The sequence below is a fragment of the Leuciscus leuciscus genome, assembly GCF_965113295.1.
Source record: "Leuciscus leuciscus genome assembly, chromosome: 2".
Taxonomy (NCBI): domain Eukaryota; kingdom Metazoa; phylum Chordata; class Actinopteri; order Cypriniformes; family Leuciscidae; genus Leuciscus; species Leuciscus leuciscus.
Window position 1 is genome coordinate 48,303,674 of NC_138726.1, and position 18,960 is coordinate 48,322,633.

The 18,960-nt window shown below is 36.2% G+C and overlaps 1 protein-coding gene across 2 annotated transcripts in view; it reads left to right on the forward strand.

Annotated features, from left to right (window-relative positions):
- Window positions 1-18,960, forward strand: part of dagla (diacylglycerol lipase, alpha) — a 39,631-nt gene that overhangs the window by 16,323 nt on the left and 4,348 nt on the right. Inside the window, exons 5-19 of one of the 2 annotated variants that reach the window (XM_082161277.1) lie at window positions 929-1,067; window positions 3,321-3,408; window positions 3,517-3,651; window positions 3,743-3,820; window positions 3,900-4,024; window positions 5,096-5,249; window positions 5,410-5,493; window positions 6,948-7,025; window positions 7,115-7,195; window positions 8,004-8,146; window positions 9,898-9,966; window positions 10,039-10,111; window positions 12,651-12,859; window positions 13,664-13,790; window positions 16,542-18,735. In XM_082161277.1, the coding sequence (XP_082017403.1) occupies window positions 929-1,067; window positions 3,321-3,408; window positions 3,517-3,651; window positions 3,743-3,820; window positions 3,900-4,024; window positions 5,096-5,249; window positions 5,410-5,493; window positions 6,948-7,025; window positions 7,115-7,195; window positions 8,004-8,146; window positions 9,898-9,966; window positions 10,039-10,111; window positions 12,651-12,859; window positions 13,664-13,790; window positions 16,542-17,375 (2,417 nt within the window). In that variant the 3' untranslated portion in view covers window positions 17,376-18,735. Of the gene's footprint in view, window positions 1-928; window positions 1,068-3,320; window positions 3,409-3,516; window positions 3,652-3,742; window positions 3,821-3,899; window positions 4,025-5,095; window positions 5,250-5,409; window positions 5,494-6,947; window positions 7,026-7,114; window positions 7,196-8,003; window positions 8,147-9,897; window positions 9,967-10,038; window positions 10,112-12,650; window positions 12,860-13,663; window positions 13,791-16,541; window positions 18,736-18,960 lie in introns of those variants that run through there. The other variant, XM_082161276.1, reaches the window with a different exon arrangement.

Below are 18,960 nucleotides of genomic sequence, written 5' to 3' on the forward strand. Positions count from 1 at the left end.
ATTCCCATCCTGAAATATAGACACTTATATAATAGGCTTACCATAGTGAATCAGGGTAAGACAAAAACACGTTTTGGAGGAAGGATTGATGTATTATTTTAATTTGGCTAAATTTGAACAAAAAGTGTTACATAGTCTACCTTTAAATGCTTGAAAAATAAAAGTTTTTCTCTCTTTTTACTTGAATGGTTACAAAAGATAAGATTATTCATAACAAATGTATTTTAAGTCTGGGATCAGAGCCATGTTTGAAGCTGTTTTAAATTCTGTATTAATGTTGCAAATCGTATCATCGATCGGCAACAGTAAACCTCTTGACTGGGACATGATCTGCTCTACATTTTCATATTACCCTTACAGGCAGTCTTCTGTGTAAATATAGTACAGCAGACCTGTGCACTAATAGCCACAAAAGCATATCTGCCAATGTATACAAAAATCTCTACATTTACACTGTTCCACGGTACTGTAAATACAGCAACAACAATGTGCGGCACTGCTGTCAGCAGCCAGATCAAAAACACAGAGAGATTGGTGTGTGCTTGCGACATGAGGCTGCCCAGGCATGTTAAAATCTCATGAAACCTCCCCTTGTTAATCTCAGCAGATTCATGTAAATTTGATAGCCATTTATAGCCGTTTATGTCCTGGAATCTTAACGCACGCTGTCTAACAATACGCCTAGTGTAGCTTTCCACATGTCTGTGCTGACCATGAATCAGTGTCGCTCTTTGTCCACCCCCATCCCATAATAGCACACTTCACTTCCATGCCAATCATCTGTCTATACAAGACACGGAAGGACAAAGAGACAATTAGTTTGTTTTACAGTGGAGAGCTTCCTTCTGTACTCAATCTAAAAAACATCAAATGAAGATGTCTACAGCACATGTAAAATATTAAATAGAACTGTATTTATTTTGAACAGGAATCGTGGTGTGTAACTGGTTGGTCATCTTCAGCGTGTGTTTCACCATGATGTGTACCTTTGACCCCACCGGACGGACCTTTGTGAAGCTGAAAGCAACTCGCCGCCGTCAGCGTAACCTCACGACATACACCCTCAGGTACAACGCTTTATTGTTTCCTCGCGAGTCGCTACGCTCTTAAAAATAAAGGTTCTTTATTGGCATCAATGGTTCCATGAAGAACCTTTAACATACATGGAATCTTTCCATTGTACAAAAGATTCTTTATAGTGAAAAGAAAGGATTCCGATTGTAAAAATGTTTTTCAAGCTATGAAAAAAAAAAATGGTTCTTTTAAGAACTGTTCACTTAAAGGGGTCATCGGATGCCCATTTTCCACAAGTTGGTATGATTCTTTAAGGTCTTCATGTAAAGTTTGTAACATACTTTGGTTAAAATTCCTCAATGGTTGTGTAAAACAGCACCCTTTAACCTCCTCAAAAACAGCTCTGTTCACAGCGACCCGTTTCGGTGCATGTCTCTTTAAATGATAATGAGCAACTGCTCACCCCACACTTCTCTTCCATGGGGGGTGTCGACACAAGACAGGTTAAGTGCTGCCTTACAGTATACAAATGGCTGAGGGCGAAAATATGCTAATACGGGAAATATGCTAATACGGGAAATATGCTAATATGGGACAGTCCATCAGTGGTCGTGGGCAGAGCATGAGCAATATGACATCATATTGCTCAGAAAATCCAAACGGCATTATTGAGAGTGTTTAGGCTTTTTGAGGATAAAAAAAAAGGAGTGAATGGATTTTTTTCATTGTATGGTGGTTGTGTCCACACACTGCAAAGACACATTTATATGCATTACATTTTTATATGCTGCAAAAAAAATCTCATTTATTTATTCGTGTTCGTAGTTCTAATCGAATCCTCATCCAAGGCGCAATGGGTTCTGGGCAAAATTAGTCGTTATAGTCATTTTACCCATTTAAATCCATTCCATAGGTTTTTGGCCAAAATGTAAATAGAAAATTCAAATTTTTTGCAGTCTTATAGGGTTTTTTAATTGTATTTATTGTATTTATCTACATGGAATAAGTGTACATGTCACCATTATGTTCAGTGAGATTCAGTTCATGGACTTTTAGTTTGTTTTCTTTCCTCACATGTGTTTCCTTGTCTGTGTTTCCCGCCACCTTTCAGTCACCATGGACACTTGGACACATGGTGTCTGGAATTGTTTGTGCGTTGCACGCTGTCTCGCCTGTTGGCTGTGTTTCTGAGTTATTTATTAAACAAACTTGTTACCTTTCAATCATCTCCGTCTTCCTTGGATCTAATCGTGACAGTACAGATACCAAACCCATGCGTCAATGTTCAAATTCCACTAAATTATTACCCTGCCTAACAAAACAATAAAACAATCAAATAAAATACCTAACAATAAAAAATAATAATCAGAACAACATGATACATAAAAACAAATACATAATGGAAAAATATATTGAATAGAATTGGAGAATTAAAATAAAAAATGTAAAGCGATGGTTGATTATGATTTCACCTTTCTAGCTTTAGTTAGTGTGTAATGTTGCTGTTTGAGCATAAACAACATCTGCAAAGTTACAATGCTCAAAGTTCAAAGCAAAGGGAGATATTTTCTTTTAAAGAAATCGCTTTTTAAGGAATACAACAAACGGCTGGTTGGGACTACACGACATTCCTCTCGGGTTAGTGACATCACCAACCCTAAAATTTACATAAACCCCATCCCTGGGAACACGATTTATAGATCAAGACAGAATAAGCTAATCAATGACTAGAAGATAACTACTTAACTACTCTGAGCTTAAGTGTTTGTAGAGTCTCAGAGTTGTTATTGCTAACAAAAACTGAAATAAAAATAAATTAAAGCTAAATGGAAATAGAAAAAGCGAATAAAAATGACATAAGCACATAACAAAATGACTAAAACTTAAACTAATATTAAAATGAAAAGTGAAAATATGAAAATAAAAGCTAATTCAAAATATGAATAAATATGTAGATGTATAAAAGCATATAAATGTGTAAATAATACTAAATTAACTGAATTGTATGCATATTTTATGCTTTACATTTTTTTTATAAATTGAGTAAATATTGTCTAAATGAAGTGTTTGTTTAATTTCAACAATATTGTGTACATCCCATTTGTAAACATTAACTTGTATTGTGTATACATATTGCCATTATGTCGGCTGTCAACTAGTTTGATTCCTATCAGGGAATGCAACTCAAAATTGTCACAGATTTCTGGATATGTGTTCGCGTCATTGCCATTCCAGGATCTATTGACCTATAATTCCCAAATCTTCTCATGATGTTTGCTCAGTTGGGTTGCATCTGTCTCTTTCAGACACAGGCTAGAAGAGGGTCAAGCCAGCAGCTGGAGCAGGAGGCTCAAATTCTTCATGTGCTGTACTAGAGCGAAAGACACACAATCTGTAAGACTCAAACACTATCTCAAACACACACATGCCAGTTACTGTGAGAGCGTCTCATACATACACACACACACACACCATTCTCAGTAGAAGATTTTTTTCTCTCAGGATGCTTATTCTGAGGTGGCCAGCTTGTTTGCCGAGTTTTTCCGGGATCTGGACATCGTGCCGAGTGACATCATCGCTGGCTTGGTGCTCCTTCGACAGAGACAACGAGCTAAGAGATCAGCCATCTTGGATCAGGTTTGCAGAATCGTGGCGTTGCCTTATCAGTTTCATTACTTTCGATTGAACGAATATTCCTCAAAAAAATCGTTTTTCTGTTCGTTTGTAGGCAAACAATGACGTTTTGGCCTTTCTGTCCGGGATGCCTGTAACTCGCAAAACTAAATACTTGGACCTCAAGAACTCGGTATTTCAAGAAAACAGTAAAGGTGTGTGTTTGTGTCGATACATGTTTTTTATTAATAATGCTCTCCATCTGTTTATAGTCTGAGATGGCCATGTATAAGGAAGTGTGTTACTACATGCTGTTTGCCATGGCGGCGTATGGCTGGCCCGTATATCTTTTAAGAAAGCCAGCGTGTGGAATCTGCAGACTCCTCAGCACCTGCTCGTAAGTAACAATGGATGTGAATGTTCCACACAGGTGGCAGGAAGTGAGATGAGCGAATGAGAGATGCTCCTATAGTGATATAGTTTCCTTCCTACCATCTTGTTTCTTCATCTTCACTATATGTAATGCTGAATCAATCAATCTGAAGTTTAAGCCTATTCCTAACTACCAAGGGTGAACGGCTTCCAGAATTTAACTGAGAATATTTCCATTGTCGAAAATACCATCTTAATACCAAACCAACAACGGCATTATCCGAGAAGAAAATTTCAGTTATGCTGCCGGTCAAAAGTATGGAATAAGTACGATTTTTTGGTATGTTTTTGAGAGAAGTTTAGAAGTCTCTTATGCTCACCAAGGCTGCATTTATTTGATCAAAAATACAGTAAAATTGTAATATTGTGAAACATTATAAAAATTTAAAAGAACTGTTTTCTATTTAAATATATATTCTATTTAAATGTCATTTATTCCATTGATTGCAAAGCAAAATATTTAAAAGTAAAAAAGAAAGTAATTAATACTTTTATTCAGCTGATGCATTCAGTTGATCAAAAGTGACAGTAAAGACATTTATAATGTTACAGGAGATTAATATTTCAAATAAATGATTTCTGAACAATCATGCCACACTGAAGACTGGAGTAATGGCTGCTGAAAATTCAGCTTTGCATCACAGGAATAAATTATATATTATATATATATATATATATATATATATATATATTATAATAAATATATTATAATAGAAACAGTTCTTTTAAATTGTAATAATGTTTATATATATATATATATATATATACAATTATTTGTTATATTTTTTATATTTCTTGCATCTGATTTGTTATGTGCATAAATGTATAATTTATTATCAGTAAGAACACATACAAATATATGTGTGTATATGTATGTATGTGTATGTATGTATGTATATATATATATATATATATATAATTAATTATCTACCTTTTTTGCATTTTCTCATGTCCATTTAGGATGGAATGGATGGATGGAATTGAATGCCTTAATTTTTTCTCTTTTTGTGTTTCTTCCTTTCTTCTCTCTCGTCAGCTGTAATACTTCAGTTTCAAGTTCTCGTCTCTCTCAGTCTGTCACCGTTGAGGAGGATAACTGCTGTGGCTGTAACGTTCTTGCCATTCGAAGGCAATTCCTGGACCGAGACCTTAAAGAAGTCCAAATTGTCTACACATCCTGCCATGACGCAGTATGGCATCTTACACTAATTCTTTAACTCCCCTGACCCCTGAAATCCTGTGGTCTTGTGTAATGAATGTCTGTTCACATCAGTGAGTCATTACCTGACTAACATATTTGAGAAGCCGTGTGTGACGATTTATTGTCCATATTTTTTATGTGATTTGTAGGTTTATGAGACACCCTTCTTTGTAGCAGTGGATCATGCAAAGAAAAAAGTCGTGATCAGCATTAGAGGGACATTGTCCCCTAAGGTTAGTCAACCACGCGTGGACTGTAACAGCTCCTTCTCTTTTTTTTACAGTGAATGTGCTTATGTGTATGTTCAGAGAATTAAAAACAGGGTTATTAGGGTATAAAACTATTAGAAACATTTATGGTAATTTGAAATAAAGCTGAAATAAAATAAATAAAATATAAATATTTGTTGAAAAACTAATATTGCCTTTGCAAAAAAACTGAAGGAAGTTTAAGTTGAAGCACTAAAATTTGAACATAATAAATAAATAAAAAACTAAAATTAAATAAAAAATCAATTAAACCTAAATAACAATCTAAAATTTTTTTTTTTAACTAATAAAATGACAAAAGCACAGAACGAAATTACAAAAAATTATAACTAAAAATATAAAAATTAAAGCTAATTCAAAATATTAAAGTGCCCCTATTTTGCTTTTTGGATATTAATGTTCATGTAGCGTGTAATATAGCTGTTTGTGAATGTAAAAGGTATGCAAAGTTTCAAAGTGCACGATAAAGGGAGTTATTGTCTCCCAAAAGAAAAAAATAATTCTGAACTGCCTAAAACTAGTCGTCAGTAATTCAAGTCTCACTTCCCGCTTGAAACGACGTAGGTTTGTAACAAATTTGCATGGTGCCAGCCTATGGTCTTCATTGACTGCCTGCGTATTAACATATACTTTGACCTGTCCTCAAACACTGATGTTGTTGCTGAGACTGGAAGAGTTTGGTTCGTGTTGTCGACTTTTTTTGCACTGCTAAAGCAAATCACTTTGAATGCATTTCCAAAGGATGAGGACTCGCACTAGAATTGATATGGTAAAATCGACGCCATTGGTTAAGATAAAAAAAATTCTGATTCAGAAATTGTAGTGGACGTTTCATTTCATTTCCAACAGACTGGCCCATCTGATATTTACATATATCTGATATGTAAACATATTGTAGGAGACCTCCAAAACTAAATTAGGAACCTTTAAAATACCTTAATGGGGCACTTTAATAAAACTATAATGTAACTGAAATAAAAACTGAATATACATTCAAATATAGGCTGTTTCTAAGCCGTATTTTTAAGCTATGATATAAGAAAGTACTTTACCCACACAAGAGCATTTTAAGGGCAAAAATGATCATTTAATGGTCTGGAAGCCCTTATAAAATTACACTAAACTGTACATCCGACTATAGTACCAAGCTATCGATTTCATACAAAGCTTTGCTAGTTTCATGTTTCTTGTATCACTCTGTGGTCTCTTTCTTTTCACATAATAGAATAACTCAATATTTAATGTCCATTTATTTATTTATTATTAGCCATATAATAAGTGGGCTAATGTATAGAGTCAACATCAACAGTCAAGATTGCAAAATAAACCTAATCGTTTTTTTGCGATAGTGGCTGGCTTGCTGAACGTTAGTCTCTGGTTCACCATTTAATAAGTGTATCTTTCTCCCTCTTTCTCAGGACGCTTTAACAGATCTCACAGGCGATTCTGAGCGTTTGCCTCTAGAAGAGCAACACGGCACGTGGCTCGGACACAAGGTTCTACACAAACACTCACAAGCAGGATATATAATATTGACGGATATTAATACAAACTCATTCTTTCTTTTCGTGAATCCTTTATTTAGGGAATGGTTTATTCAGCTGAATACATAAAAAAGAAACTAGAGCAAGAAATGATTCTCTCCCAAGCCTTTGGAAGGGATTTGGTAAGTATAAACGTTTGTCACATTTTAAACACACAAATGGTTGATTCTACACTTTATGCCATTGCTATTTTATATATTACAAAGCTTAATCTTATTAATTCATTTAATTTAAAATAGAAGAAACTGTTGAATAATTTTTTGCGCACAAAAAGTATTCTCTGGGTTTAGTAGTAGCATATACATTTCACAGGCTTAAAATAAAAGTCTGCATTATGCATACAATCTTTACTTTAGGTATTTTGATTACACAGTAAACTGTACCTGGTCCTTAATTCAATGTAATATATTGCGGCTAGCAGACTAACATCATTATTTATCACACTCAGTATATAGATTTTAACAGTCTCGCACAATGATCTGTGTATTGCCTTTCTTTAAACATATTATTATCATATGAGCAAACTCTAATAGCAATGAACCTCTAATTTGTATGTATTGCTATGTCAGTACATAAACCATCTTCAATACATGTATATATTGAATAAAAAATGTCTTGAATATTTTGAACTTGCAATTATCCTGTTTTGCAGTTGAATGTGTGCCTGTTTAATTAAGTACAAGAATTTGAGTTGCATAATTTATTTTGCGATTGAGTGGGTTTGTTAATTGTGGGGGTCTTAAAAAGGTCTTAAAATGGATTTTAAAAACAGATGGCCTGAGCATGGTAACGTGACGACTGTCAAGTAAATTCTCTCCAGTATCCTCAGACAACATTTGCATGTTGCATGCAAACATTTTCATTGTGCATGATATCATGTGACAGAAAAAGATGTAGATTGCTGTGTTTGTGTATGTCCATGTGTCTCAGGGTAAAGGGACGATGCACTATGGGCTGGTGATTGTGGGTCACTCTCTGGGTGCGGGAACGGCCGCCATCTTGTCCTTTCTCCTCCGGCCAGAGTATCCTTCATTGCAGTGCTATTCTTACTCCCCTCCTGGCGGCCTCCTCAGGTCAGTGTGACCTTGCCGTTTTCCCATTGTTACTGTTTTGCTCTGCATTTATAGATTATGCTGAAAACTGTTCTCCTCTAAGAGAAAGAGTGTGTTCAGCAGGCATGATGACTTTAGATAAGACTCATGCGCAGAGATTAAACTGGTGTGTTAAAGGATTAGTTCACACAAAAATGAACATTTTGTCATTATTTCTCATCCTCGTTCCACTTATATAAATTATAAGTGATTTTAAAAAACACTATAAAAGTATTCTTTGGACGCCAGCATTTTTCAGTGTTTTTCATATTCTTATGTTCTCTTAAATTAATACTTGTAGTGTTGAGATTGGTCACATGACATGTAAAAATAAATCAGTGATGTCACACCTGGCAATTTTCTAATAGTGTGTGACTGAGATTTAAAGCTCTGGGAAAGGGCAGAAATGTCAGTGAACTGCATTATAAATTAATTCTCTTTAAAATATTTTTTATGTACACTATCGTTCAAAAGTTTGGGGTCAGTATGATAATTTTTTTTTTACAGAAACTAATATTTTTATTCTGCATGAATGCATTAAATGGATCCAAAGAAGTGACATTAAAGTCCCCCTGAAATCAAAATGTAATTTTTTTAGCTTTTAGTATGAATATGTTAGCCTTAAGGTTATTGAATAAGCTGGTGTGTTCCAAAACAATGTCAAAATTCACATCTAGGAGATATAAGCATTCAAAACTTACAGTCCCTCACTTCCGCTAAAATGGATCACAGATTTTTATGACCTCACCGCCGATTTCAGCTTCTCATCTTCTGTCCAATCAAATGCTCTCTAGAATGTTAAATGTCTCGCCCCTATGCTATAAATACCACCTGACCAAAGCGACCGTTGTCACTTCACGGAGCAATATGGGTTGGAGATGTGTTTTTGGTTGCTCAAACGTTCGAGTTTTATTCCGTTTTCCAACAGTACGTTGGTTAAAAATGAAATGGCTAGAATTTATTCACACCTCTACTATTGAATCCAACGTATAACCAGCGCTCGGATTCAAGTACAAATTGCAGTCTGTGAGGTAAATTAAACACTATTGGCTCTTTGAAAAGGGGGAGGAGCCATTCAAAATGTCCCGCCTTATCAGTTCTTTTAAATTGTATTAATACTTCACAATATTACTCTTTTACTGTCTTTTACTGCCTTGGTGAGCATAAGTGACTTCCTTCAAAAATAATAATAAAATCTTACCGACCTTACCAAACGTTTCAACGTTAGTGTAACTTTCAGCTTCATACATTTAAAAAAAACTCTCAAGAGATCGGTCACAAATGACATTTCTCACATAAATGGTGCACGAATCCACCGGATGCACTAATCTTTTGGAAGGATATTATTTGAATTGAGATTCGCCCCAAAGCCTTTTTTCTGAAACACAGAGTTATTGGTTTAATTCGGTAGGTAATGTGTCTCACAACTACTCTTTCATGTTTATGCCGTTCATGATGTCAGTTACAGATTAGAGAAATTCTTGCCTGCCATTCTTGAAATATACTTTACACCGTTAGCACAGGTTTTTTTGCATAAAGAGATTGGAACTCTAAGATGAACAACATATTCCTTGTAAATTTAAATATAAAGTCATCATTAAATCATTGTTAGATGTCAGATTGAAATGTGATATTCGTCACATTATGGCAGTAAAACAAGGTTTGAACAGTTTCCATGTTGACATTCATAGAACGCGTTTAACCACAAACTTATGTTTCTGTTTAATTCACAGTGAGGATGCAATGGAGTACTCGAAAGAGTTCGTCACCTCAGTCGTGTTGGGAAAAGATCTGGTCCCCAGGTAAATGAGTGTTGTATATATTTGTAAGTCTAAGCAGACGAACGTTTGTCTTATGCTTTTATGTTCATTCAGGATTGGCCTCTCTCAGCTTGAGGGCTTCCGTCGCCACCTACTTGAAGTCTTACAGAAGAGTGATAAACCAAAGGTGAGCTGCTTTAACTTGCTGATTTCCTGAGTTAGAACATAGTTTCGATGTGCCGCCATCAGCATCGCTGAAATGAACCGTTTACTGTTTACTGACACTATTTCATTGATTCCACTCCAGTCAATGTGATAAAATTCCAATGAAACAAAACTGAATAATACTATAAAGGAAAAAAAGACTCCCTTCTGACTTCACCTTGATAAATGTTTTCCTTTCAATCATTTTTTTTTCTCAGCTTTGAATTTTATATTTTCTGGGGGGGGGGGTTTGTTGAAATTATTTTATTATGTGAGATGAAAGATAGTGTGAAGTGATTTGAAACTAGCACAGCTGTACAGGAAATCATTTGCATATGGACAGCAGTCAATTATGCAGTTTAGCGTCACTCTAATATAATATTTGACTGCAGAATGTAGACTGACCAATCAGAATCAAGCATTCTAGATAATCTATGCACGTGGGTGCTGGTGCTGTAGCATTTGTTATTATTTAATTGTGTCAGTAATGAAGTGCCCTCATTAAATCTGTCACGTTGTGCTTTCCCCATGTCCTTTTCCCTTTGGGCAAATAAAGTAAAAGCTAAATTGTAATGTTACTAATTATAACTGCAGCTAAGGGGGGTTTTATGCAATGCAAACTGATTTTTTTGTATTATCCTTTTCTAGTTCAGTTAGTGGGGCATTAAACTCTTATTCTCAAGGTTGTGGATTTGAGCCTCACATTTGGTGTTTACTTTCTGCAGTTTAAAAATCTACACTACTGTTCAAAGGTTTAGGATTGATAAAATGTTTTTGAAAGAAGTCTCTTATGCTCACCAAGCCTGCATTTATTTGATCAAAAATACTGTAAAACAGTGATATTGTGAAATATTATTACAATATAAAATAACTGTTTTCTGTTTTAATATATTCTAAAATGTGATTTTATTCCTGTGATCAAAGCTGAATTTTTAGCATACATTTACTCCAGTCTTCTGTGTCACATGATCCTTCTGAAATCATTCATTTTAGTTGCAAAGTTACTTATAGGGCCCAATTTTAACAATCTAAGCGCATGGTGCACAAGTGCACTTAGGGCGTGTCCGAATCCACTTTTACTAGTTTAACAACGGGATAAATGGTCGGTGCACTCGGCGCATGGTCTAAAAGGGTTGTCCCTATTCTCTTAATGAGTGATTGGTTTGTTTTGGGTGTAAAGGGCTATAAACCAACTAGAGTCTCATCTCCCAATCCCTTTAAAAGCCAGTTGCGCTCACGCCATGGCGGATTCGCTATTTACATGGCAGAATTGGAAAGCGGAAAGACTGAACGAGTCTCCAGAGAGGAAACAGATCTGCTCGTGCGCGAGGTTAAAGTGAGCAAGCGGACCATCTACGACCATCTACATTCCACCATATCTTTATGTACACAATAATAATCTTTTACATTGTAATCCTTTTAGTTTTAATATTTGCCATGTTTGTGTGCTGCTGTACGTCCCTGTGTGTTATATAAGCAGAGGTACCCACGTTGTGCACCCGCCTATAGGCGCACATTACTAACGCGCTCTTAAATAACAAAAAAAAATTGCGCCATTGACTTTAGACCAGGTTTCAGTTGGTCAGTGACGCAGTCTATTTCAGTTGCCTCAAAATAGCAACGCGCCAACAATGTGCCAAGAACACACCTCGTTTTCAGACCAGCACGCCCAGGGGCGCAAATGCATTTGCTCTTTAAACAACGTGGTGCAGGACATGAAAATGATAACTGCGTCAGACTGAAACTAGCAAAAAACACTTGCATCGCGCCTGGTCCTGCATTGCACCGGGTGTATGATAGGGCCCATAGTTAGTAGAATGTCTAAAGTGGACTATCGAAATAAAGTTGGGTAACTAAAATTCTACTTACTGTAGGTAACTTTGCAACTACATGTCAAAGCCAGTCATTGGAGTATTAGTAGTCTGTCTGCTTAATATCTGCTAATATTTAATTTTGATGCTCCCCTAACAGATATTCTACTGAATGTAAGTAACTTTGCAAATACGTGTCAACTTTTTCTATTAACCCAAACCCTAACCCTAACAGTCTACTAATACTCATGAGAGTTGGTTGACATGTAGTTGCACATTAATGAGAGCTAGTTGACATGTATGTGCAAAGTTAGAGTACTTATTATTAGAGTACTTAATAGTAAGTAGAATGTCTAAAGTGGACTATCGAAATAAAGTGTAACCCTGCATTGACGTGCAGCTGAGATGATGAATGCAAGAATTAAAAGTATGCACACCTTCCTTATCAGATTAATGCTGCTTGCATCATGAATCGTGTCTCGTGTCTCTCTTATTTTTTGACAGCCGCTGATTAGTTTTGGCATTAATGTGAAGTACCTCAGATTTCTGCAGCTCCAGCACAGTTGGCTTGTTAATAAGCATAATCACGCTGCCTACTTTGGTGGTTAGCTGTTCTCAGCAGGAACTGCTGATTTGAAATGATGTCTGCGTAGGCAGCTCACTAGGTTTTGGAACAGAGCCTGTATGTTTCTCTCTTTCTGTTTCCATCAGTGGCGGATCATTGCTGGGGGAACAAAGTGCATCCCTAAATCAGAGCTGCCGCTGGATGACGAAGCCCCTGTTTCTCAGGGCGTGACCCCCTCTAACTCTCGCCTGTGGCTGCACCCCAGTGATCTGAGCATCGCCCTGTCAGCCTCCACGCCACTGTACCCACCGGGACGGGTCATTCATGTGGTGCACAACCACCCGCCCGAGATGTGGTGAGTGGAGGGGAAGTAAATTAAATAGATAAATGGATTAAGGCAATCTGACAGCATGTGCTCTTTAGACATTAATACCTTAACAAATGTAATTTATTCATGTGATGCAAAGCTGAATTTTCAGCATCCTTACTCCAGTCTTCAGTGTCACATGATCCTTCAGAAATCCTTCTTATGCTGATTTGCTGCTCAAGAAATGTTTCTGATTATTATCAATGTTGAAAAAAGTGCTGCTTAATTTTGTGGAAACGGCTTCATTTTTTTCATGGTTCTTTAATGAATAGAAAGTTCAAAGGAACAGTATTTTTATTTGAAATATAAATATTTTGTAACATTATTACTGTCTTTAATTTCACCATTGATCAATTTAATCTGTCCTTGCTGAATACAATTATTTATTTAAAAAACTAATTTAAATCTTTTGAATAGTAGACACAATCAAATGATCAATATTTCATCAATTTGTAAAACCTATTTCTCTCTGGCAAATCTTTCATCCACCTTGCAGTGTTTACAAAGTTGTTTTTTACAAAAACGTTTTATAAAAATTAAATCTAATGTAGAACAGTTTATTCCTTTATTTGTCATATTTGTCATATGTTCTTTTACATTTTTCAATTCTATTTTGTGCCTCTATGAAGTGCGGGACCTTTTTATTTCAAGGAATGAATACTATGTCATTTTCAGTAATGAATTCTGAATGCGTCACATCCTGCATCTGCATGAGTCAAAACTGCAAGAGTCTGTACAGTTATTTTTTAGTTTGAGATTTGTTTTACCATCTTTCTCTCTCCTTGTCTGTAGTTGTGGTCAGGAAGAGCCCACTTACTCTGCTCTGTGGGGGGATAACAAGGCCTTTGATGAGGTCATCATTTCTCCAGCCATGCTGAATGAACACTTGCCCCATGTGGTGATGGATGGCCTCAACAAGGTGTGTGTTTGTGTGGGTGTGCATTTGTGTGCATGCTTTTTTGTCTAAAATGCAAAGTCAGTGATTGGGTAGCGGATGAAATGCCATTCTGGCCAAATCTGAGTAAAGGCCGGTTCACAACAAGGATGATAACTTTGACAATAACGATAAAGATATAGTTCTAAAAATCATTCTAAATACTAAAGAATAGCAGAATCTACACCACAACTGTAATGATAATTGCAGATGATATAACTGCAGCGCACGCTTCGAATAAACAGAATGAATAGTCCACTAGTGTGGACACTAATATAGTTATTGATATAGTTATCGTTATAGTTATCGTCCTTGGTGTGAACGGGCCTTATCACCGGATCCAGCATCTTTACATATATTAATGCAATAATAATATTAAGAACAACCTTAAATGTCCCACTAGGGCTGGACAATATTTTTAATTTTTGTAATATGTATGCAATGATTTTGCTGGTGATATAAAAATACACAATCAAAAATATTGTGTATTGTGTACTTTTTAATTGGCCATTAATTTTCCATAAAACTTATTAGACTAGCTCCACAATCCTTCATTGTCTTACACTTTTGATCATAAGAGCATTAAGACCAGGATATTATAATAATGCTTACAACAAAAATGGAGTTTGACTGTCCATTTGTCATTTGATTCAAAACTTATAAAATTTGAATTACATCACTCAAAACTTTTTTGAAAGGTTTATTATTTATAAAATATAATTAAAATCGTTATTTATAAGCATTTTCAAATGTCATTCAATTCTGTGATTGGAGTAATGATGCTGAATTGACTTTTGATCAATTTAATGCATCCTTGCTGAATAAATGTATTACTTTCTTTCCAAAAAAAGAAAAAGAAATCTTTCTGACCCCAAACTTTTGAACTGTGGTCAAACTGTAGTCTATATTGCCCAGCCCTAACATAATGCATAGCATACAGTAAGTACCAAAGGATTCTGGTGTGCCCAGATTTGCCATGGTTATTATTTTGGATTTTGGGTTTGTGTCTGCTGGCTTAAGAATCAATTGCTTATAATGCTTTTGTAATGCTTCAGTGGACTCCAGGTATATGTGTTGCAGGTTTGTTGCAACATCTTCGCCATAATGTGTCTTTTGTCTGTTTTTTCTGTACTTAAAGGTCTGTATTTGTATTTGTCCCCTGAAACTGCCGTCATCGGAATTACATGTGCATAAAAGTATTTCTGGCATGGCTATTTCTTCTTCTTTGTGGTGCTTGCTAAGGCAGTTAGATCCCTAACCCTAAGTATTAAACTTTGGGTGCGTAACTGCTACAATGGAATGAAACCTCAAATCACTACATCAAGTCTACACTCTTAAAAATAAAGATTATTTATGGTTCCATGAAAAAGAGCCTTAATTATCCATGGAATCTTTCCAAAAGCTTCTTTGTATTGGAAAATGGTTCTTCTGATTATTAAGTTCTACATGCTAAGGGTACGTCTTCACGACAACGATATGTTTAAAACAGCCCCCATTTGGATCCTAAAAACACTGTATTCTGCTGACAGGCATGGTGATGAAGCACTATAGATTGAACAAGTAATACGCATGTGCATGACATCATCATTTTCAGAGATTCGCATTTTTGTTGTTTACACGGAGACCATTTTCAAAAACTTGTACTTTGAAACCCGTTTTCAAAAGTTTGCGTTTTCAGGCACCCAAAATGCCGTTGTCGTGTAAATGAACAGCCAAAACGCATAAAAGGTTTTGCGTTTTTAGTTAAAAAAACGGTGTTGTGTAAACAGCCCCTAAAAAGAAAGTGGTTCTTTTAAGAACTGTTACATGAAAGGTTCTTTGGGGAACTCAAAATGGTTCTTTAATGGCATCGCTGGTAAAAAAAAAATCAACCTTTTTGAACCTTTAAAGGCCCGTACACACCGGGACGAATATCGGCGCGCGTTATTCGCCAGCGTTTTTCAACGCGTTTTTTGTGTTCACACCCAAGCGATTTTCGCTGACGATGAGCCGAGTGAACATGCAAATTCATTCCCTGACATTAGATGGCGCTTAATGTAAAACAGAAATACAATACCACTCCATAACAGTCTATACTCTGCAATACCACTCCATAACAGTCTATACTCTGCAATACCACTCCATAACAGTACTCTTTTAACAAGATTTTTGTAGTCGCTGTCGCGTTTGTCATATAGTTCTTTATTCCGACACCAACGAGACCAGCAGCTCTACATTCATCTTGCCTTGCATCTTCCTCGTCATTTCTTCCTGGCAGTGTCTGTCTATGGGCAATGTAGATGCTACTTGGCGTATATCTTCTTCGCTGTTACGTATGTGTGCTCGGCAAGACCGTTTTGTGTTTGAGCGCCCCCAAGTTGTGTTTTACTGTAACTTCAGAAGCTCCAGACACGTGAGCAAAAGCGGCAATCTCATTGGTTGGATAGTTTTTGACGCGGCGCGTCAAACCAAAAAAACGAACCCGAGGCGTTTAAAAAAAAATTACGCTTTTACGCGTGGCGTTTTTCGCGTCGGTGTGCACACTCACATTGGCGCCCTTTGTTTAGTCACGAGGCGTTAAACGTCGGCGAATATCACGTGCGAAATTCGTCCCGGTGTGTACGGGCCTTAAGAGTGTAGTAGCTCTTTAAGTGGGCTTTCATACTGTCTTGTTTTTGTCTTGTTTCTTCTGAATGTATGTTAATTTGTTCATACTGAATGTCTGTTGTATGGTAATGTGTTGGTTTGTTTTTACAGGTGCTGGAAAACCCATATTTAATTTCAGAACTGATTACTGCACAGGTTGGAAGCCAGAGGACTAGAATCCAATCACATGTGTCTGTCACTAACTCACTCCCAGATCCCTCTCTTATGCCTCTTCGTTCAGATGAATGTTTTATTGTTACAGAAACATGCTCTCTTTCTCAAGCTCCCAGTTCAGACACTCACAGGAACGGTTTATCACTCGATAATACTGTCGGTCTTTTAACGGCAACTTCCAGCAATCGTCCAGAGACGTCAAACACTCAAAATACAGGAACTCTCACTCCAATCCCATCACCTATGTCTGTTACTGTAGATACATCTTCCATTAGGTCAGATACAAAACCAGGAGACATTTCCTTTGACCTTCCACAGTCATTAACATCTCAGTCTGAATCTCCAGCGGATGCATGTGATCCCAAAAATATTCCCCCGTTGAACATTACATTGACATCTATGAAGTTGGACTTGCCAACGTTAGAAATAACTTCATCTGTCCATGACTCAACCATCCCCTTTAATGGCTCTTTATCTTCAGAAATGTCAAATACCTCCTCTGATGTGTCTGTTGATGAGTCCCGCTCTCAATTCCATAAGATAACTTCCACAAGTAGCACTCTATTCCAAAACACATCAGATTGTCCTTCTTCACCAGAGTTCCTGTTAAAAACCAGTGTAAATCCAGTCTTATCAGAGATCCCCTCAACCGGTCTAATGGGTGAAGGCACAAAACCCTCAATCTATGATAACACACCTTTAACTTCTCCCCAGGATAGACTGAGTTCCTCGACCACTTCTAGTGCCACATGTTATGTCTCAAGCCTCTGATATACACTACCGTTTAAAAGTTTGGGGTCATTAAGATTTATTTTGAAAGAAAAGAATACTTTTATTCAGCACGGACGCATTCAGTTGATCAAAAGTGATAGTAAAGACATTTATAAAAAAAATTATATTTCAAATGAATGCCACCCTATTGAGCAATTAGCACGGTTTTCACAAAAATATCAAGCAGCACAACTGTTTTCAACATCGACAATAAGAAATGTTTCTTGAATCAGCATATATGTGACACTGAAGACTGGAGTAATGATGCTGAAAATAAAAATGAGAATAAATGACATTTTAAAATATATTCAAATAAAAAACTGTTATTTTAAATGTAATAATATTTCATGTTTTACTGTGTTTTTTATTATATAAATGCTTCCATGGTGAGCATAAGAGACTTCTTTCAAAAACATGAAAAAAAAATCTTATACACCCCAATTTTTTTTAATAGTAGTATAAAATGTACAGCCAAATGCATGTGCCTTCTTCCTTTGCAGCTAATAATCTACGTTCCTCGCTACCAGAAATATCCCTCAGCTCCAGCTTTGGGCATCTGTGGTGTCATTCTCTTTCTTTCTGCAGGTTCCTGGTCTCTGTCACTTTTTCTTAACTTCCTGTTTTGATGTCTGGTTTAAGCTTTAGCAGTTTGCAGCAGGATTTCCATTGCAGCTTCTGTCCCTCTGCATGTGCCTTGAGTTTGTCACCTGGGTGGTTTGGAAAATAACCGTTCTGTGTCTTTTATGCTTTGTGTTTTACTCTTGGAGTTGGATTTAGCCCGGTTCTTGATGTGGGCATCAGTGTTTATTTACCCTGCGTGTTGGTGGTGGTAGTTCTGCCTCAGAGGGTACATTTAAAATGTGTGACCTGGATTAAAATCTCCTTTTGTGTTCCGTAGAAAAACGTGGAATGATTTATTTTTTGCACTAATATTGGGGAGAAATTTGTGAATTACTGCAGAAAATGTGCTAACCATTGGACTAGAAACCATGTTTACTCACCAATCAGTGCCAAAATGACCTAACATGCAGTTCATTGTTCATTCAAGATGCTTTATATATAGTATATATACTCTTAGAGGAAAATTAACACTTACATTTTTCTCTAACGGCCTGTACTTGGTTTTATAAGGCTCATATTGACTGAAGTTTATATAATTGCTCTTATTTCAAGTAAGTTTTGTGTCCTGTATAATTACTTTATTGTCGTTTGTGGTATATGCATGTTACTTGTACATCATTGTTTGTTTCACACCATTTCGTCCATTGCATTTCATTGCATCCATTTTGTGATTATTGTCTCTAACTTTATCCATACTCATATGTTTATGCACATATTAATAAAGAAAACAGCATCATCACCTTGTGGTTGTGTAATTGGAGTTTTTACCTTGATTTTTCCACTAAACTTTGTCCTTGCTGACTTGAAACTATGAAATATTTTATGTAAAGTGACTAAATTTTGGGTAAAATATGATATTTTGTGCTATTCTTGATGGCTCAATTTCACTTTCACAACAAAAATAAATAAAAAGTGAAAAAACTTACTAGAAGTGCTTACAAGAAGATCTACAGCATGGAATCTT